General features: G+C 39.3%; 3 protein-coding genes across 4 annotated transcripts; 1 reads left to right on the top strand and 2 right to left on the bottom strand.

Annotated features, from left to right (window-relative positions):
• The first annotated feature begins 187 nt into the window (after positions 1 to 187).
• LOC118567262 lies at positions 188 to 4200 on the top strand. The gene is made up of 2 exons (XM_036151957.1): positions 188 to 863; positions 3164 to 4200. Exons 1-2 carry the CDS (start codon positions 809 to 811, stop codon positions 4198 to 4200), a joined length of 1092 nt encoding a protein of 363 aa, XP_036007850.1. The 5' UTR covers positions 188 to 808.
• A 6664-nt stretch (positions 4201 to 10864) lies between these two features.
• LOC105923832 lies at positions 10865 to 17045 on the bottom strand. Its single transcript, XM_036124720.1, has 7 exons — positions 16908 to 17045; positions 16560 to 16636; positions 14843 to 15056; positions 14515 to 14705; positions 13245 to 14429; positions 12938 to 13155; positions 10865 to 11532 (listed from the first exon to the last, which is right to left on the bottom strand). Exons 2-7 carry the CDS (start codon positions 16620 to 16622, stop codon positions 11463 to 11465), a joined length of 1941 nt encoding a protein of 646 aa, XP_035980613.1. The 5' UTR covers positions 16623 to 16636; positions 16908 to 17045; the 3' UTR covers positions 10865 to 11462.
• A 2291-nt stretch (positions 17046 to 19336) lies between these two features.
• LOC118556663 (E3 ubiquitin-protein ligase DTX3L-like) lies at positions 19337 to 20871 on the bottom strand. 2 transcript variants are annotated; one of them, XM_036124722.1, is made up of 4 exons: positions 20167 to 20869; positions 19898 to 20031; positions 19580 to 19797; positions 19337 to 19487 (listed from the first exon to the last, which is right to left on the bottom strand). In XM_036124722.1, the coding sequence occupies exons 1-4, from the start codon at positions 20708 to 20710 to the stop codon at positions 19412 to 19414; spliced, it is 972 nt and encodes a 323-aa protein (XP_035980615.1). In that variant the 5' UTR covers positions 20711 to 20869; the 3' UTR covers positions 19337 to 19411. The 2 variants fall into 2 exon arrangements, with proteins under 2 accessions (XP_035980615.1, XP_035980614.1); XM_036124721.1 differs by having other exon boundaries at positions 19898 to 20871.
• Between the last annotated feature and the right edge of the window lie 715 nt (positions 20872 to 21586).

The raw sequence follows: 21586 nt of genomic DNA, 5'->3' as shown, positions 1-21586 counted from the left end.
ACACTAAACGAAAGTGAAAGTAGCTGCAACTCTCAGGAAACGTCCCTCCCCTCTTGGGGCGGTCATCCGTATCTTTTTTATATATATATAAATATATATATATATATATTGTAGGAGCCATTTCTCTATTTTTGTTTTAGAACTCAGATTATTTAGTTCATTTGTATTTATTTGGTTATTTGTTGCATTTAGAATACAGTTGTTTAGAATACAATTATTTCTTAGTAAATTGTTTAATTAGTTAATTGATTTTGTTTGGGTTTTGGGTGTGTCTGGTGTATAAATACATGGACTCCAGGTAGCTCAGGATGGAAAGTGGGTGGGCTTATGGTTTTTTACCAGTCTGCCAGTGCTGCAGTCTGGCAGTCTACCAGTCCTTTCAGGAAGCAAGTCACTCAGCCTGGTTAGTCAGTGAGTAGCAGGTGAAGCGAGCACAAAGGCTGAAACCAGGGCAGCCAAGGCAGCAAGTAGTTTTTCAGTTTGTATCATGTTTATTTTTTCCCTGAAGAGGCCTGGAATAAACTCTCAGAACTGCATTTTTTGACGTATTTTGAGAATTTTTTGTACTGCGTAAACCCGGAAACCCACTATTCATCAAGTAACTATTTGATTTACATTTAATTTTTGTTCGTTTACTTTTAAGTTTTTCCATAGACAAGTAGTCACTACAACAAGTAAAAAACCCGGCCTTGGACCTTTGTTTTCAACGATCTCAAATCTGCTGATGAGTGGATGGTAAAGCCATGGAGGATTCCACTTCTTTGTTCTTGGACAATGTCAGGAGGAGGAAGTGCCACGCCCACAAGCCATGAGGTGCCTCAGATATAAGCCACAAACACTCATGTCCCTCTTCGATGACAACGGTATGTACAAAGATTGCTAATGCTGTAAAGGAAAAACGGCCAGACGATTGGAGTTTGATGATAGCAATCAATGTTAAAGTACAAGTTTGTCAACATGAAGATGAGTTAAAGATTGAATTAAAGCATTGCACTCCTAAACAAAGCAAGTGGATTTGAAATATAAACGGAACAAAGGCAACAACAAAGTTACATGCAGTTTAAAGTTTGTGCAAAAATGTCTGATGTAACAAAACCACAGATGGCAAAGAGTGACTCAGAGGTTTCATCCAAAAGAAGCATTAAATTCACTGAGAAAGGCTTGATGTCATATATGAAAACATGCCAAGATAAAAGAACTGCTAAATTGAAACAAGCAAAACGGATAAAAGATGATTTAAATGTGTTGATGGACTCCAAGGATAACGCTGACTCAGTCAAGTCACTTCTGACTACATTTATGCAATGTTGTGAGGATGCAGAGGTGTCGCATAAACAATTAACAAGTTTGCCACTCCCCTCTGATGAACTTAAGAAACAAAATGAACATTTTCAAAGTAAAATGAGTACTTACCTGGCGTTTACTGAACGTGTCAAGGGCTGGTTATGTGAACTGAGTGAGCTCTTTGTGATACCAAATGCTGATGACCAAGCCAAAGACAACGCTGAATATTTAATTAACCCTGAAGACAGTGTTTCCAATGTGTGCTCTGTAAAGTCCAATGTATGCTCTCAATTGTCCCGTGTCTCTTCCACTGCATCTGCACGCATAAGAGCAGAGGCTGAAAGAGCAGCGCTGCTGGAGCGTGCTGCAGCTCTCAAAAGGAAGCATCAGCTTGAAGCCATGGAGGAGAAGCTAAAGCAAGAAAAGGAGCAATTTGAACTTGAGACGGAACTAGCGGCTGCTAATGCAAAGCTTCGCGTATTAGAAATAAATTCACAAGGTGGCTCGAAATGTTCTGATGGCATGAACTCTTACATTAAAAGGGGTATTTGTAAGTCGGCGCCAAAACTTAATCCAAGTGCCAACATATTTGTCCCTGAGGACGTGGACGTTGTTAAAATGTCCTCTGCAATCTCTGAGCATCCAGTTGTTCGATTGAAACATAAGTCAGCAATTCAAAACACTGAGCCACAAAGTGTCCATGTTCAACTAAATGTTCAAAGTCCAGACACAAGTGTAAAGCCACAACTGGAAAAATTGGATCATCAAACCAGTATAATTAACATCATGCAAAGGCAAAATGACATCACTGCCATGTTGGTTCAGCAGAGTCAGAGTTCGGTCTTGCCACCAAGAAACATTCCAATTTTTGATGGCAACCCTCTTGAATACAAATCATTCATAAGAGCTTTTGAGAACAGCGTGGAGGCCAAAACATCTAACTTGAGCGATTGTTTGCACTTTCTAGAACAATTCACTAGGGGACAACCTAGAGACCTTGTGCATAGTTGCCAGCATTTACCATCGGAATTGGGCTATCTTCAAGCTAAAAATCTTCTTTCTGAACATTTTGGAAATGAATACAAGATTGCACAGGCCTATATGGATAAAATTAACAACTGGCCAGCTATTAAAAGTGAGGATATTAAATCACTGCAAGCATTTGCTCTGTTTCTTAAGGGATGCTCAAATTTAACGAAACACCTCATTCATATGAAAGAACTGGACTTGCCTTCAAATATGAGGAGCATAATCTTTAAGCTTCCCTACAAAATGAGAGAGAGATGGAGAAATGCAGCCTGTGACCTGCAAGAAAAAAGGAATCAAAGAGCACTATTTACTGATCTTGTTGCTTTTGTTGAAAAGCAGGTTAAAATTGCATCTGATCCGTTGTTTGGCAATATCACTGATGTTCAACAGCTCAGCTCTAAAAACCCCAGTAGCGGCCTTACAAAACTAAAGAAAAAGGGGAGCAGCTTTTTCACAAAAGTCCTTTCAGTGAATAATGAATCATCTGAAGATGAGATGAAGTCCTCTAAAAACCACAACTGTTTGTATTGTTTCAAAAGTAATCACTCAGTTGACAAATGTTTTAAGTTCAAAGACAAGCCACACAAGGATAAAGTGAACTTTATTAAGGAAAAAGGCATGTGTTTTGGCTGTTTAAAGGTGGGACACATAAGCAAAGAATGCAGAGGTCGCTTGATCTGTACTGTCTGTCACCAACAACATCCCAGTGTCCTGCACATTGACAAAGAAACCACAAAAGCTTTCTCCAGATGTCCACAGAATTCTCTGAGAACCACGTCCACAATGACTCAAACCTGTAGTCATATTAGGGTCTGTGATGAAGATAATTCAATTCTCTCTATTGTTGCAGTTCAAGTTAGGAGTCCAAAAACCAACACAACTGTGCAGACATATGCATTTCTGGACCCGGGCAGCACAGCAACATTCTGCACAGAAAGTCTGGCCAGAAGGCTGCAACTGAAGGGCAAGAGAACAAGCATTCAGCTGCAAACGATGGGTCATAAAGACATTGTGAGTACAAACATCATCTCTGGACTGCAAGTAGCAGCGTTTGATAAAAATGATTTCATTGAGCTTCCAGATGTCATGACACAAAAACGAATGCCTGTTTCAAAGCGAAATGTTCCACAACAGGAGGACATTAACCAGTGGCCATACCTGCAAAGTATCAAGCTCCACAACTTAGATGCTGATGTAGATTTACTCATTGGCACAGACGCACCTAAAGTAATGGAGCCGTGGGAGCTGATAAACAGCCAGGATGATGGCCCATATGCAGTTTGGACTCGAGTTGGATGGGTCATCAATGGACCACTTAGGAGTGAAAGGAGAAAGACAGACTGTCATGCTTTCACCGCAAACAGGATTTCTGTACAAAATCTGGAAACAATGTTGATTGAACAATATAATCATGATTTCAATGAAAAAACATCCCAAGAACAGATTGAAATGTCCAGAGAAGATATCAAGTTTATGGATATCATGAACAATACAGCACATTTAATCAATGGACATTATTGCATTGATTTGCCTTTTAAGGCTGAAAATTCCACCTTGCCAGTGAACCGCTGTATTGCAGAGCAACGTCTTCAAAGCCTTAAAAGGAAGTTTGATAAGAGCATCACCTTCAAGAAAGACTACATTGCATTTATGGATGACATGATATGTAATGGATATGCTGAAGTTGTTCCAAGTGATCGCTTAGTGGGCAGTGAGGGAAAAGTGTGGTATATACCCCACCATGGTGTTTATCACCCCAGAAAAGGCAAACTACGAGTTGTTTTTGATTGTGCTGCAACATTCAAGGGGACCTCACTGAATTGCCAGCTGTTACAAGGAAGGACCAGATCTGACCAACTCAGTTGTGGGAGTCCTTGTGCGCTTTAGACAAGAGCCAATTGCCATTATGGCAGATATTCAAGCCATGTTTCACCAGGTCTATGTTCCAGAGAAACATAGAGACTTTCTTCGCTTCCTCTGGTGGCCCAATGGTAACACATCACAAGTTCCACAAGAATATCGAATGACAGTGCATCTGTTTGGAGCAGTGTCCTCGCCGAGCTGTGCAAATTATGCATTAAGAAGAACAGCAGAAGATAATGCTCAGCAATTTCCAGCCGAAGTGGTCAGTACAATCAAGCATAATTTCTATGTGGATGATTGCCTGAAATCTTTGCCTACAGAAGAAGAAGCAATAAAATTTGCCCAAGATCTGACAGCTCTTTGTAACAAAGGAGGATTTAAGCTCTCCAAGTGGATCAGTAATAATCACACGGTGTTGCAAACATTTCCAGACAACATCAAAGCAAAGGAAATACTGGAACTGGATTTGGAGCTTCCAATGGAACGGGCACTTGGCTTACAGTGGTGCACTCAAGGTGATGTCTTTAAATTTAAAGCTTCATTTCCAGAGCGGTCGCACACGAGAAGGGGAATACTGTCAGTAGTAAGCTCATTGTATGATCCTTTGGGTTTTCTCGCTCCCTTCATCATCACTGGCAAAATTATACTACAAGAGCTCTGCAGGAGAAACCTGGGCTGGGACGATGCTGTTCCTAATAATTTCTCCAATCAATGGACCGACTGGATGAAAGATCTGAAGAGGATCTCAGAGTTTGAAGTGGACCGCTGCATTAAGCCTAAAGACTTTTGTCCTGTTACTGCACAGCTTCACCACTTCTCTGATGCCAGTCAAGTAGGATATGGTACAGTATCGTATCTAAGATTAAAAAATGAGCATCACATACACCTAGCATTCCTCCTGGGAAAGGCCAGAGTTGCTCCTCTTAAGCAGACAACCATTCCTCGTTTGGAGCTCACTGCAGCTGTCCTCGCTGTTCGAATAGACCAACTACTACACAGAGAGTTGCACCTTGAACTTGAGACATCTGTTTTCTGGACTGACAGTACCACTGTCTTAAAGTACATCTGCAATGAAGCAAAGCGTTTTCATACCTTTGTTGCAAACAGAGTGTCCATCATCAGAGATGCTACACAAACTGATCAATGGAGACATGTGAGCTCTAAAAATAATCCAGCTGATGAAGCATCAAGAGGGATGAAAGCGGAAGACTTTATGGAGCAAAGTAAATGGATTAATGGTCCTAAGTTCCTGCTTGAGTCTGAAGATAAATGGCCTAAACTGGAAGTAAGGTATGACTCTCTTCCTGCTGATGATTCTGAAATAAAAAAGAATGTGACTATCAACGCTGTTGTTGAGAAGATTAAATGCCCTACCAGTGTTTTCATCTCCTATTTCTCATCTTGGGCAAAGCTAAAGACATCTGTAGCTTGGGTTTTAAAGCTCAAAAAACTCCTTATTTTGTTGTCTCAAAAAAGACAAGAGTTTTCTGCCATGTTACAGCAGTCTGCAGAAGATGGAAACACCAAGCAGGAAAAGGTGTCACAAAAGATGCAGCAATTTAAAGCTAGGCTGAAGAAGCAGTGTTTGACATCTGAAGATCTGGCTAAAGCAGAGCATTTCATTATTCAGTTTGAACAACATCGCAGATTTGGTCCAGAGATCACCTCGATCAAAGCCAACAGGATTGTTTCTAAAGACAGCCAGCTGTACAGACTTGATCCAGTGTTGGACAATGGAGTCCTCAGAGTGGGTGGACGCCTCAAAAGAGCTGCTATGCCGTCTGAAACTAAACATCCTGTCATCCTGTCCAAAGACATGCATGTGGCAACATTAATTCTGTTCTACATTCACCATCTGCTTGGTCACGCAGGAAGAAACCACATGCTGTCCAGGCTGCGTCAGAGATACTGGATAATCAATGGAAACTCTGCTGCCAGAAAAATCTTGTCTGATTGTGTGACCTGTAGAAAAAATAGAGGAAAGCTTTTGGAACAAAAAATGGCTGACTTACCCCAGGAAAGGGTTGCACCAGACAAAGCTCCATTTACAGATGTGGGAGTTGATTATTTTGGCCCCATTGATGTTAAGAGAGGCAGAAGTCTGCTCAAACGGTATGGAGTAATATTCACGTGCCCAACAAGTCGTGCTGTTCATTTGGAGGTGGCTCATACCCTTGATGCAGACTCTTGTATCAATGCAATTAGAAGATTCATCTGTAGACGTGGTCCAGTCTCTTCCATCAGGTCAGACAACGGCACAAATTTTGTGGGAGCCAACAGAGAACTAAGAGAAAATCTGGCTGCCTTGAACCAGAGCAAAATACAAAGAGTTCTGGTCCAAGATGGCATAAACTGGCACTTTAATACACCGGTAGCTTCACATCAAGGTGGTGTCTGGGAGCGCTTGATTCGTTCTGTCAGAAGTATACTCACCTCAGTTCTAAAACAGCAGGTTGTGGATGATGAAACTTTGCAAACTGTTTTCTGTGAGGCTGAAGCCATTTTGAATGATAGACCCATCACACTGGTCTCTGACGATTCAAATGATTTAGAAGCCCTCACACCAAATCACATCCTGACACTAAAGAACAAACCTGTTATGCCACCCGGACTGTTTCAAAAGCAAGATCTATACCTCAGACGACGTTGGAAACAAGTACAGTATATGGCTGAACTGTTTTGGAAAAGATGGATCTCTGAGTATTTGCCTTTGATGCAGGAAAGACAAAAATGGATGAGACCGAGAAGAAAGATCACTGCTGGCGATATTGTCCTGATTGCAGATGTGACGGCACCCAGAGGATGTTGGCAGATGGGGAGAGTCCTGGCTGTCAATGCTGATGCACGAGGACTGGTTCGTTCAGTGCAACTTCGGACCAAAACCAGTGTGTTGGAGAGACCAGTGACGAAGCTCTGCTTGCTTTTGGAAGCATCTGCGGACTAAGGATATTTTATTCTTTCTTTCTCTCTCTTCCTTTCTCTCTGTCTATATCCAATCTCTTTGCAGGTTCATCATAAAGAAGAATGAAGAACCCAGAAGATTTGCATTGAAATATTTGTATTGAAATTGTTGTTAGAATAGCTCCTTTAGTTAGAGAAGTAATTGTGATGTAATGCACAATTAGGGGCCGGAGTGTAGGAGCCATTTCTCTATTTTTGTTTTAGAACTCAGATTATTTAGTTCATTTGTATTTATTTGGTTATTTGTTGCATTTAGAATACAGTTGTTTAGAATACAATTATTTCTTAGTAAATTGTTTAATTAGTTAATTGATTTTGTTTGGGTTTTGGGTGTGTCTGGTGTATAAATACATGGACTCCAGGTAGCTCAGGATGGAAAGTGGGTGGGCTTATGGTTTTTTACCAGTCTGCCAGTGCTGCAGTCTGGCAGTCTACCAGTCCTTTCAGGAAGCAAGTCACTCAGCCTGGTTAGTCAGTGAGTAGCAGGTGAAGCGAGCACAAAGGCTGAAACCAGGGCAGCCAAGGCAGCAAGTAGTTTTTCAGTTTGTATCATGTTTATTTTTTCCCTGAAGAGGCCTGGAATAAACTCTCAGAACTGCATTTTTTTGACGTATTTTGAGGATTTTTTGTACTGCGTAAACCCGGAAACCCACTATTCATCAAGTAACTATTTGATTTACATTTAATTTTTGTTCGTTTACTTTTAAGTTTTTCCATAGACAAGTAGTCACTACATATACATATATATATATATATATATATATATATATATATATATATATATATATATATATATATATATATATATATATATATATATATATATATATATATATATATATATATATATATATATATATATATATATATATTAGGAACCCAGTACACAGACAAAATTACATAAGGATTGAAATATATAGAAGGTGGATTAGCGAAAAAACACTGAACATAACATTATTATTATTATTATTATTATTATTATTATTAAATTGTAATAATAAAATAAAAACCACAAAACCCAAAAGGTCAACAGTTTCATGATACATCAAGCTTAGGGACTGGCTAATATACAGCAGGTCAAAAAAGGCCATATTTTGGCTGCAGTGCTTGTTCTCTTATGAAGAAAAGATCAACTAGTGCACTAAATTCAATAGATGGGTTGAAAATATCCAGTATAAAATAAGTGCTACAAATGTTACAACACTTTTGTTCATATGGCAGCAGAACATTAAAATAAAAGTGCTCTTTACACTACTTTTGAATTCATTCTTGGAGTTTGTAAATACAATGCGATTAATCGCGATTAATCGCGATTAATCAGGGCGATTAATCGCGATTAAATATTTTAATCGTTGCCCAGCCCTAATATATATATATATATATATATATATATATATATATATATATATATATATATATATATATATATACATACACACAGAGAGAAAAAACCCTTGCTAGATTAATTTGTTCCCATGTTTTGAAAGGGAAACAGGATATTTCAGACAGAAATTTCAGGTTCTCCACTGATAGTCCTAAAAACATCTTTTTAAAACGAGAGGAAATGTTTTGTCACACTTTATGGACACTTTGACGTATATGTAAAGTACTTAATAAATTTCAAACACCCTCTACGATATAACAGTAAATCAATAAATAAAATATTTAGGAAAACTTATTACTAAAAAATTAAAAAGGAACTTGCGAAACAGCAAATTGTTAAACAATTTTAAACTCATGGCTACAAACTGATCTCACTATATTTGGCCGAATTTTACTTACTAAAGTTGAGAGCATATCAAAAATTCTCCACCCCACTTATTCCCTGGTACTAGAGCAATTTATAAAAGCTGTTAATCAATTAAAATTGTAACTTTATTTGGAACAACAAAACACATTACTCAAAAAAGCTGTTTTTCTTCAAAACTACAGCCAAGAAGGCCTCAAAGCTACTGATTATGATTGTATGATGGAACAATTAAATAAATCTAAATCTTAACTAGTGATCTCTATTCAAAACAATATAGTAGAATACAGAAATTTAAAGAAATGGATCCCATTAAGATTACAAAGTTAGGAACAGATCATCTGAAATACCCGATATTACCAAAGTTGATAGAAATACATTTTAAACTAATTTTAAACTAATTAATATTTATCCATCTAATGGTGGAGTACTACAAACTAAATGATCCTTAAATGAAAGGTGATTTTTTCCCCTCTTTGTGTGTGTAAATTATTCCTGTTCCACTCTGCACATTCCTTGCAATGACTGAAATGTTGTGTCTTGTTGTTTGTACAATAATTTTGATTAAAAACAACGTGAACAATGTCAAAAGTGCGACCTCTGGTGGTCAACCCAGGAACAGATGGATTACGCAAAAAAGTGTAGTATTCATAACATTTACAGTTTGTCTGACCTTGATGCCTTAATTCACTATATTGTGAAAAGTAATTGTTTATCTGCCCTCACACACATATGAATATGAATGACATCCTATCTTTTTAATCGTTAATGTTTATTATGATGTTCGTCCACCCTTTGCAGCTATAACAGCTTCATCTCTTCTGGGAAGGCTTTCCATGAGGTATAGGAGTTTGGTTCTGGATTGACACTGATGTTGGACAGGAAGACCTGGCTCACGGTCTCTGCTCAAATTAATCCCACTGTTGTTCCTTCAAGTGGAGGTCAGACTCTGTGCAGGACAGTCAAGTTCCTCTACATCAAAATTGCACATCCATGTTTTTATTGACTTTGCTTTCGCTGGAACATGTAAGGTCCATCCCCAAACTGTTTCCCCAGCGCTGGGACCATAGCGTTGCCTAAAATGTCTTGGTACGCTGAAGCAGTAACAGTTCCTTTCCACTGCTCTAGTTCACTCCTGTCATGCTTTATGTCACTGCATCCATTTTGCATTGCACTTAGTGGTGTAAGGCTTGTATGCAACTGCTCAGTCATGGAAATCCATTCTATGAGGTTTCCTGAGCTAATCTGAAGGTCAGATGAAGTTTGGAGGTCTGTTATTGATTCTGCAGAACATTTGGGAGCTCTGAGCACTATAGACCTCAGCATCCTCTGTTGCTGCTCTGTGATTTCGCATGAACCCCCGCCTTGTGGCTGAGTTGCTACGTATCATTCCCAATAACTTCCACACCAACAGCTGACTGTGCAATATTTAGAAGATAGGAAAAGTAAAACTGGACTTATTGCTGCTAACGTTGCCCCTCTGGTCCTCACGCTCGGCCTCTGGTGCCAAAATGCTGCTTCTGTCAGAAAAGCGTCAGCCATATCTTCACGCTGCAGTGAGATGACACAAGTCTTTGATGTGACGGTAACCCTTTTTTTTTTTTTTTTGCTTTGCTTACCTGTCCAGAGCTATTCTACGCTGTTTAGTGTTTGTGTTTTTGTCTTTGAAAAGAAATATCACGAGAAGTACAATCAGTTTACCTAAAGAACACTTTTGCTGAATCATACATGTGTTTCCAGGACTTTTCTTTTGTTTTTGGTCATTTTGTTTTCTTTTTAAATCAGATGTGACTCATAGCTTCTATATAGTACGCCATGCATGGAAGCTCCGACTTTCTTCTGCAAAGACAACAATATTTCATCCTTGCTGGAGTACTTTACAGACAAAATAAAATATTGTCATAAATTTAAAAAAAAATTATTGTACAAACAAGCCAGTGTGTTTTTCTGTGAGCTGTTATAAAAATCAAAAGCAATGTGAGTGAGTCTTCATGGAGTAGTTTATTTATCAGAGAAAGAGTAAATGTGATTATCTTACATATTTGATTACATTTACATCCAAATTACATCTGTGATTCATACTGTGTATGGAAAGACAATTGCACCAAAAAAAAAATAATTTAAAACAAATTGAACGGCATATTCTTAGTTTTTACATATTGTCAGCTGTTACTGATGTAACCTAAATCATTTATTTTACTATTACATTACTAAAGAGAAGTATTGAAGATCAAAGAAGAAAAATAATGCAGCCAAGGAGGACTAAATGCAGAGAATATATTAAACAATTTTGTAAATATGTCAACTAATCAAAAATATAATTTTTCTGCAAAAATTGCAAAACTCTCTGCAAAAGTTATTATTATTGTTAATAATGATAATAACAATAATATGCTGGTGAATCTTCACCAGCATATTATTGTTATTACTATTATTATTATTATAGTTGTTGCTATTGTTTACATTATTATTCTTTTGATCCACATTATTGTTATTACTTTTATCTGCAATGGTCCCAATACATAGAGAAGAGATTGATTCTATTAATTGTTCAAATGTAAAATAAAAAACTTCAAATTCACTCGATGCCTTTGGCTTTCAGCTCATCCTTGACTCGGCTCAGGTAGTTCTTGTCAGGATATCCAAAGCTGTAAAGGCAGAAGACGAAATACATAAATATAGATTTTAGAAAGTGTGCATGCCTCTGCTACCAAGACAAATATAAATGTTAAAATTGATCCACCTTTAAAATGTGACATACATCCAAAGCAATCACAGCTGGTCGTATTAGCGTGCTTAGCCTTTACTCACTGCTTTTTTTGAAGAGTTGGGAGAGGACATTTATTCTATGCAGCCTTGTTGCTGTTATACTAGAAAGCTTTATTTTCAGGGTTCAATCTTCCTCTGTTGAGGCTACTGACTCACTGCGACGCTGAAAAAAACAGTGCCGTCTTTCTTTTCAGCTTACTAGCAGACAAAACTGTCAGACTGGCTGGTTTTGTCTGGGGATTATTTTTGAAGAAAATCTTGTAGCTTCTTCAAATATTTTGTCAATTTCTCTGTGCCCTTCCAGACTAGTTTGTATCTTGCCCGTTCATTAGATTTGGATAAATAATGCTGTAGATGTGTTTTTCACATTTCTCCTAATATCTTTGGACAAATAGACCACTCTCTGCGAACCATGACTTTGTCTTAAAGCTATAGTTGGTGATCCTGTTCAGACAGATTTTGATGTAATGGGTAAAATTGTCTTTCCATTCTGAAATTAGTTAAATTATGTATTCACAAAAAGGAGGTTAAAAATAATAATTCTCTGTGGGAGATGCAGGCCTGTAAAAACCCTGACCAATCTTTGCAGTTCGGTGCTAAGGGCATCAATTTGTTAACGTTTTGTTACTCCTCTCATCCATAGACATTATATACTCATCCCCTCTGTTCCTCAAGTTTCTGGGGTATCTATTGTTTGTCCCACATGCCAATCATTCTAACGCGCTCACCTAACACCAATGTCCATGCTGTTTCCTTCTCAGTTTCCGCTTGCTGGCTGCGGATGCACACTTCTAGTGTTTATGTACCTGGTTAGCTTAGCAGCTAAGTTAGCGGTCAGCCGTTCACTGCAGCTCTGCTGCTCTCGCCGTAGACTTTAAACATGGCTGAGAGTCACAAGAAGCGAACCTCGTTCATGTTTATGAAGAAGAGGAAGGCCTCTTTAGAAAGAAATCAAACCAGAGTGGATTTGGGAGATTTTTAAGACACAATCCCCTTGAAGAGCAAGGTAAGACTATCTTGGACATGCACAGTTGTTCAAAAAGGGACTTGGGGAAACTTCTGGAAAAATCGTCAGTAATGCAGATCAGTAAATGGCAAATCTTCTGAACCTTATTTTGGGTTGACCAAGTCCTTTTCTTTTATTGTGTTGGTGGGTATTCAATCAGAGTGCTTCAACTAAATATTAGTCTAAGGGTTGACCATATATGTAAACATGTTATTACGATTTTATTGTTTTATATTTTCCTCTCATATATTTTAAAATATCAAACTGGGGAACCCCACCTCTCTGGTCCTCCTGTCATGGATGTCTTGTGGTGGATGTCATTCCAGGTCACCATGTTCTCCACCCCAGTTGTCCTTGAAGCTCCGACGGTGAAGATCAGCTTCTGGTCAAAAGCTTTTTTTAGCAGTTGCAGCACTTCATTGCCCTCTTTGTTGTCTGGAAGATATGCAGATCTGGTGGTTCCTGTATAGTACTGTCCAGGATTGGGATGATTTTCCTGCAAAACAAAAGGGATAAAGTCAAGTAACTGACAGCCATCTTAATCATAAATATTACTAATGCAGATGATATCTGATCAGGCTTTACCTTCTGTTTTCCACTTAGAATATTGTAGGTGATACATATATGGCCACAGTCTGGAAATCCAGGGAGGGAGATAGAACTTCTATTCCACCTCATTGTCCCATTAGGTTGGGTTCCTTGCACCTTACCAAAAATATCCTTGCATATTGGACAGATGGGTCCAATGTATTTCATTGTGTTTTGCAGGCACTCATTGCAAAATTCATGCTTACACTTCAGCTGTCTCTTATTGGTAAAGTGGGACAAACATATGGAACATTTGTCATCTCTGCTGTCCCCTGTCGCACCCCCTCCTGTTGATTCTTCACTGTTTTGCGTTGAATGGCCGTTCAACCCAGGTCCTCTGGTGGTCTCTTCAGAACCACTGAGCCCAGAGAAACCATAAGGTGGAGGCTGGTGCCGGGGCGAGGTCATAATCTTCTGGTACAGACGCAGCAGAGCTCGGACAGCATGGCTCTCCATGGCTGCGTTTCCTCCTGGTCCTTTGTAGGAAGCTTTGACATTAACTTTGCCCTCACTGATGCTGGATTCTTTAAAGTCCACATTGAACTTAGATTTGATGTTTGCAAGAGAGTGTTTATTAGAAGTATTCAAGGTCTTCCAGTGGTTCTCCTCCAAGGTGAGTCCTGCATCACCAAGATCATCTTTGATTGTCATCCTGATCTTCAGTCTCAGATCACCATTGAAGTTTTTCGACCAAGATGGCCGTTCAGACTCTCCAAAAGAGGTGCTGGATTCCTGCATTGCATTTAAGGCGGAACTGAGAGATTTTTGACAATAATCTGGCCCACAGACGGTCATTTCCTCAGAGGACATGGTGACTAAAACCTTGTTGCTGTTCCTAATGACATTCAGCGCATCGCTCCACTGATCAGGATCTACAAACTGCAGAGGAATAACTGAGCTACGGGAATCAGGCAAGTACCTTTGGACAAGATCTGTAAACCTGTTTTGAGCTTCACCTGGTTTCCCATCTTCCCCTTTAGTATCAAATCTCACAGTAACACTTGGCTTTATGGTGACTTTAGTTTCTTTCTCTATGCGTGTGATTTCATTTTTGTAGATCTGGCTGATATACCAGTAAAGACCCAGTGGGACAACACAATCCTCAGATCTGCTTTTATCATCTTGAGGAGGGTTTCCTTCTGCAGTAAGTGGCTCCTTCTGTCCTTCAAGCTGCATCTTGTCCTGTAGGAAAAAGTGGAGAAAGTTACTAAATATAGAAAATTAATGGTTTACTGTAGATTTTATGCATTTATTTCTGAGTACATACCACTGCAAGATCTGCCACTGAAGGTCTGGTGTTTATGGAAGCAGCTGCAGGAGGAGTATTCACTGAAGCATCATCTGCCGTTGGTGTATCCATCTTTGATGATCCCAGGCTGATGGACAGTATGGTGACTGTTTTTGTGCCATCTTTCTCCATCAATGTTTCCCCTTTCAGTTTCAGAAGCTCATTCACAGCTTGAAAATCAAAAACACATTAAACAGGTTGATGTTCCAAAAGTTTTCAAATCCATCATTATGCTATTTACAGTTTTATGACATTACAGATCATCAAGGGTTTGGGAAAATGCCCACATTCAACAGTTATACCACACCTGGAGGAGGTTTAATCTTTATCTCAACACTCCCGTCTGCCTGGGGCTCTTCAACTGAGCAGTCAACTTTAGTTGTGCATTTGTTGAACCAGCTTTGAAGAGATTTTTCCAGTAACATCCTCTGTTTCTGGGGTTTCTTGGGTTTCTTGGATTCGAGCCACTTTAACGAGAGTGTTAGAGAGGCCTCATCTTGGTGCTTTGGCGAAGCCTCACCCTGAAGAAAAAATAGAATCATATCATCTCACAAAACCCTGAGAAACCTGCGGTCCCATGAACAAATATTTATAACCCTTAAACCTTTTTCAGATTACAATCTGAAAACCTCAGTGTTTTTATTGACCTTGTGTGTTAGATAAACTGCCACCATGTTACATGACATCACAGAAGCAGATCAAAGCATTTTTGTTTATTAGAACGACCTGATCAAAGTCAACGCCTAATTTGAGATTTTGTGGCAAGACTTAAAATTGATATTCACAGTAGCTTTTTCATTCACCTTAAGATGTGTCAATTGAAGAGTGGGCAAAAGTGTCATTCTCTAGATCAGGGATTCCAAAACTGTGGTGCGCACGAGCTGCCACTAGGGGGTGCGCGAGCTGAAATCTGTAATGACGGTTTGACAGTGTTTTTTCCCCACACCATGAAGATGTGTAAATAAACATTTCCTTTGTGGAAACTAAAATCAAAACAGCTAATTTAATAAATTCAGCAGGTGTTTACCTGCTGAATGTAACCGCTGTAAAAGTTTTTATTTCTTTCATCAATAACATATTTATGGAACGCTCTGTTATTGTTACATGGTCTGCTCTACCAAAGTTCGTCTCTCTCTCTCTCTCAAATCAAAGTTCTTCGTGATTGTATTTTGCAACGTAAATTGTGAGTCAGATTAAGAAGCTGGTGCACAAAAAACAAAGTGAGAACGCACACGGGTAGATCATCAGATTAATCCCTTGCTTCAGAGACGTTTCAGGTTGTGGCCGATCTGAGCGTCTCTTTCTTTCTCCAACTCCAGGCTGAGCCACTGATGCACCAGCTAAATCCTCCGGATTCTGTTGTGGATTTTGCAACTTTATTGCAGTTTAATTCAAATTATGTTCCAAATTCATTCCCACAATTAATGATGGTTGAATTGATGTAACTGCAACAGAATTTTTCTTTTTTTGAGGGGGGGGGGGGGGGGGGGGGGGGGGTGCGCGGCTAAATAAGTTTGGGAACCACTGCTCTAGATCTACAGAGCTGGTAGAGATAGATGTTTATTCACTTATGCATAATTAAATTCTATAGCAGTGTACCAGAAAAGCAAGACCTACCTGTCTTGCTTTTCTGGTACGTTCCTATGTTCTCTCCCTGCAGGCATACCTTCAGTGTGCTTCCTTCAGCTTCAATCTCCCCATAAGGACTCTATCTAACATCTAAATCAGGGATGTCCAAGCTTTTCTCATATGGGCCAAATTCAAGTTAAATGTACCCATGCTCCAGGACTTTTTTCTATCAGTAAGATCACAGAAAAATTATATTGTTATTTTTTTATTTGCTCAACAAGTCAACTCTGTCAGGAGGCCACAACAGGCCCCATAGCCTGCACTTTGGACATCTGATCTGAATCATATCTGCCCTCTGGGTCGGACTTTGCCTCGACAAGCATTGACTGGATTTTACATAATTTACCCAGGCAGCGGGTAAAACAACCGTGACACATATTAGTACAAGAGCACACCTGAGGTTGGGGATCCGGGGTGTCCACATCCATGGGCTGAACGTCCTGGTTATTGTCTGACATTGTGACAGTCTTCCCTGTTCAAAACAAGACGAACAATAACAAGTCAGTAAAACCAAACGATCGACACTCTTCAGGCTGCTTTGAGTAAAGTTTTGATATTGTTGCTCTGCTCCACTTTCGGTTATAGGAGCAGAAACGCGAAGTTGGGCCGAGACATTCCTCTACGCTTCTGTCTACATGTTTCCACAAAACATTTGACTCGATCCTACTTCCTGAAAATTGTCCAACATGTTCAACGTAAACGCAGTCAAAAAGACATGATTTTAAACCGTGTGGCGTATTTACCGTCTGGTCGATGTGTTCGGCGACACTTCTGCGTAAATGAAAGCGAAAGCGGCTGGATATGGCAGGCCGTCTTAATATAAAATCGGCTTCACCTCAGCTCTCTGACAGAACGCGTACGTACCGACGCACCTCCCTCACGTACTCACGCACTGTCCCTCTTCGTCACAAGCAAACGCTGGCTCCATCCGAATACATAGACCTAAAAAACTGCAACGTTATGGAAAAGTTAATTTATTTCAATAACTTAATCGTGAAACACATTATATAGATTAATCAAAATAATGTTTTAAAGCCTTTAATATATTTTTTCCCACTTACACAATTTAAGATTTGATTATTTATAAACATACATATATATTAAAGACGATTTTGTACAGAAATGTGGACTTAATGAAAATTATACTGTGTGTGAGGAAGAGAAAACTCCTGTGGAGGGTTAAACGGGAAAAAATGAATAACTATATCTTGAAATAAATAAATGCATCATTAAATAATTAAATGTCCCATTAAATTAATTTACCATTTATTTATTGAATATTTAATTAAATATACCATTCAATTATGAAATGGACAATAAATGTGCCCTTAAATTGTTATATGTATCTTTTAAATGATGACATTAAACAACTAAATTTCGTTTTAAATAAAATACATTTCCCGATAATCAGTATGATACAAAATGACGTTGGTATTGTCAAAGTGATTCAAAATGTAATCCTGGCAAGTACAAATTGGAGAAAGATCCTCCACTATTTCATATCAAAAGCCATTGAGTACAAAGCAACCAGTACTGCAAACCCAATTGATGTAGATGTGAATAAATTAATTGGTTTTCATAGCTATGTTCTGTCATATTCACTCATTTAGACTATAATTTACAGATCCTTCTAACTGGTTTCCATGCTTGTTTCTTTATGTATGCAAAAGGTTACACTGATAGTTGGCCTAAAAACAAGTTTTTCCCTGAAGATTACACAGTATTGATTGTCTGATCTTGATGTCTTTATGCACTGTATTGTAAAAAGTAATCGTTTATCTTCCCTCACAAATACATGAACATGAATGACATCCTGTATTTCTAATCATAATTTGTATTATGATGTTGGTCCATCCTTTTCAGCTAAACCAGCTTCATCTCTGCTGAGAAGGCTTTTAAGAGGTATAGGAGTTTGGTTCTGGATTGTTTAACCATTCTTCCAGAAGTGCATTTGTGAGGTCAGACACTGATGTTGGACAGGAAGACCTGGCATCTGGTCAAATTAATCTCATTACTGTACTGTCAGGTAGAGGTCAGGACTCCGTACAGGCCAGTCAAGATCTTCCCTTAAAACACATTTGTTTTTTGATTGGCATTGCTTTGGCACTGTTGCACAGTCATGCTGGAACATGTTGGAGTTGACAATAAAGATACTTTGATCGATTGATGTAAAGTCCATCCCAAAATTGTTTCCCTAACATCAGGAGCAGAGCATTGCCTAAAATGCCTTGGTATGCTGAAGCAATAACAGTTTATTTTAACTGGTCTAATGTTCAGAACTCTCAGGCTATATGCCACTGCATTCAATACTTTGCATTTCAATTGATGGTGTGTAAAGTTTATGCTTTATGATTGACACGCGTAGGTTCCGCACAGAAATGAGACACGTGGAGACTACTTCTGCAGCATTTAAGCTCCATGCCATTCTTCCTCTGAAGTAGCACTATTCAAGCCGATTTCTTGGATACAACTGCTCAGCCATGAAAATCCATTCCATTAGATTTCAAGTTTGGAGGTCTGTAGCTATTGACTCTGCAGAACGTTAGTGAGCTCTGAGCACTATAGACCTCAGCATCCTCTGATCCTGCTTTGTGATTTCACATGACCCTCTGCCTTGTGGCTGAGTTGCTACGTATCATTCCCAATCACTTCCACACCAACAGTTGACTGTACAATATTTAGAAGATAGGAAAATTAACATCTGGACTTATTGCACATGTTAAATCATGGTACATTGGAATTGACTGAGACTCTGAAAGAGACCCATTCTTTTACAAATGTTTGTAGAAGCAGTCATAGAGGTACTGGTTTTTATACACCTGTAGAAGTGATTGGAAAAACCCAAATTCACTGGTTTGGAGGACATAGTGAATAGTTTTGACAGTATAGTGTATCTAAAACAAAGAATCCTCACCTCATAATCCAGTGTTTATTTTAGAAGATACAGATTATGGGATATGTTTTTCATGAAATCATCAATATCCAACTTGATTTTAGTTGCATTCAGTGTTTCAGTTTTACCGAGACTATTACAAAGTATTTTCAGCAGGGTTGGCTAATTTATAAAACCGATTGATTATTCATTCATTATAAAAACGTTATATCTTTCAGGTCCCATTTAAATAGAAAATTGTGCATATAATAAAATATGACAAAAATATAGAAAACAAAATGATTCCAGTAATTTATGTATTGATTACATTAATTTCTTTTTTTTGTAATAATGACATAAGTAGCCTTCTTTCTGTCAGAGTCGCTCAATGCTTTTAGTTTTCAGGTCCTCCTTCACTCGGCTCAGGTAATCCGGGTCAGGATATCCAAAACTGTGAAGGCACAATGTAAAAAGAGGGACATACAGCTTTAAAGAAAACATCAAAGAAGATGAAAGATAACATATCAAGCTCAGCAACCGTACTTCTGTGGTCCTCCTGTCATGGATGTCTTGTGAGAAATGTCATTCCAGATCACCTGGTTGTCCAACCCGGTTGTTCTGGACGTCCCAACAGTGAAAATCATTTTCTGGTCAAAGGCTTTTTTCAGCAGTTTCAGCACCTCTTGGCCCTCTTCGTTGTCCGGAAGATAAGCTGTTCTTTTGGTCCCCTGATATGGCCGTCCAGGATTAGGATGCTTTTCCTTTCAGGCAGAACGAAACGCACAGTTAACTCAAACACAGCAGTAATAAAACAACTGTTTTGCGGCACTAAATTTGTTTCTTAACAATAAAGGGTTTTACCGTCTGTTTTCCATTTGGGATCATGTAGGTGATGACTATATGGCCGCAGCTCGAGAACCCTGGGAGGGATGAAGGACGGCAGTTCCACGTCATCGTTCCATCAGGCTGGTTTCCCTCCATCACACCAAACACATCTTTGCATACAGGACATATGGTTCCAGTGTGTTTTACTGATCCTTCCAGACACTCATTGTAAAATGTGAGTTTACACCTCAGTTGCTTCTTTGTGATAAACTTATCCAAACATATTGGACAGAGATCATCCTTACTGTCCCCGGATGATTCCATCTTGCTAGATGCTTCAGCTTTCTGCTGTGCTGTCGGTGGAATCAGTGAAGCTTGTTTGCAGTACACTTTCCTTGGAGAATCCTGGCTGCAGTGCTTTAGTAAGCCATCCAACCAAGTTTCACCACAGGCTTGGGTCGGTTGTGCGGTTGATGTGACAGCTGTCTTGTTAATTGGAAGCTGAGTCTTCTGCATTGCATTCAGGACTGCACTAAATTCCTCTTGGCTTTTCCTTGGACCACAAACAATAACTTCTTCAGATGACATAGTGAGCAATAGCTTGTCGTCGCTGCTCTTGATGACTTTCAATGCATCGCTCCACTGATCTGGATCTACAAACTTGAGAGGAATCACTGCATCGCCTGATTCAGCTGAGCAGCTCTGCAAAAGCTCTGTGAACTCACAGAGAGCTTCATCGGGTCTGCCATCTTCCTGTTCAGCTTGAAACGTCACATGGATTTGTGACACAATTTTTATTCTATTCTTCCTTTCAATGTGTTTGATTTCTTCTTTGTAGACGTGGCTCATGTACCAAAAGTGGTCCACTGGCAGAAGAAGAGTTTCTTGACCTGCACCTTCAACTTTTGTAGGAGAAAGAGTTGCTGCTGTTGGGGTAAATATATTGTTTTGTTTCTCAGGGAGGACTTTGTCCTGCAACAGAAAACAGCAATTAAGTGTCTGGGTTCAGTTTTGATTTGGGTTTTTATTTACTATTTTTCAGTTCTTCCTCCTGTCTGGGTTTAGTTAGGTTCTGGCTTTTGTTTTGGTTAGTTCAGTTTCCTCCTACCACTCCTACTCAGCCTTCTACTGCAGTTAGTCACACCTGCCAGCCACTAATTAGCCAGACTCACTTCACCTGCCAGCCTCCCTACTTAAGCCTCGCTCTGCTGTCACGCCTTTGCCGGTCCGTCATCATTCTACCCAACTCCTGTCTACTCGTGTTACCTGTTGCTACTGGAACCCTGTCACCTCAGCTCCTAGTAAGATTTGCCACCTGTTTTTGGTTATCCTGTTGCCTTGCTCTGGTGTTGCTCTCTGTTGTGCTGAAGGGGCTGCTGCTGTGCTCTGCACCGAACTTTGGACTCTTACTGCGGTGCTCTGGCTGGTCGGTGGCGAACTGTGGACTTAGCTGCTTGCCTCTGGTTCCAAGAACTCTCTTTCCCAGCCGTCAGCCCCTGCCATCATCTGCCCCCTGATCCTCTGCAGTCCAGCCTCCCCGGTTACCTCATCCACCACCAACCTTCCTTTCAATAAAGACTCTCATCTTAGTCCTGTGTGTGTGGTCTGAGTTCATCAGTAAACAAATCCTGACAATAAGTAGATAAATACTAATAGATTCTGTTTATTGATACCTACACAAGTTATTAGACGACACAACTGGTAACTCTGTAGCAGTAAAAACAC

The sequence above is a fragment of the Fundulus heteroclitus genome, chromosome 20, assembly GCF_011125445.2.
Source record: "Fundulus heteroclitus isolate FHET01 chromosome 20, MU-UCD_Fhet_4.1, whole genome shotgun sequence".
NCBI lineage: Eukaryota > Metazoa > Chordata > Actinopteri > Cyprinodontiformes > Fundulidae > Fundulus > Fundulus heteroclitus.
This window is presented reverse-complemented; position numbering and strand designations above follow the sequence as displayed.

Bases quoted from the DNA above. Each gene is read 5' to 3' on its own strand.
- LOC118567262 (XM_036151957.1), top strand. From the start codon at position 809: ATGAGGTGCCTCAGATATAAGCCACAAACACTCATGTCCCTCTTCGAT. The intron at 864-3,163 runs GTATGTACAAAG...CTATTGTTGCAG, and splicing joins GTCCCTCTTCGATGACAACG to TTCAAGTTAGGAGTCCAAAA.
- LOC105923832 (XM_036124720.1), bottom strand. From the start codon at position 16,622: ATGTCAGACAATAACCAGGACGTTCAGCCCATGGATGTGGACACCCCG. The intron at 14,706-14,842 runs GTGTGGTATAAC...TTGATTTTCAAG, and splicing joins AAAGATTAAACCTCCTCCAG to CTGTGAATGAGCTTCTGAAA. The intron at 14,430-14,514 runs GTATGTACTCAG...TTTTTCCTACAG, and splicing joins CAGTGGCAGATCTTGCAGTG to GACAAGATGCAGCTTGAAGG.
- LOC118556663 (XM_036124721.1), bottom strand. From the start codon at position 20,710: ATGAGCCACGTCTACAAAGAAGAAATCAAACACATTGAAAGGAAGAAT. The intron at 19,798-19,897 runs GTAAAACCCTTT...TCTGCCTGAAAG, and splicing joins TCCCAAATGGAAAACAGACG to GAAAAGCATCCTAATCCTGG. The intron at 19,488-19,579 runs GTACGGTTGCTG...GTGCCTTCACAG, and splicing joins ATGACAGGAGGACCACAGAA to TTTTGGATATCCTGACCCGG.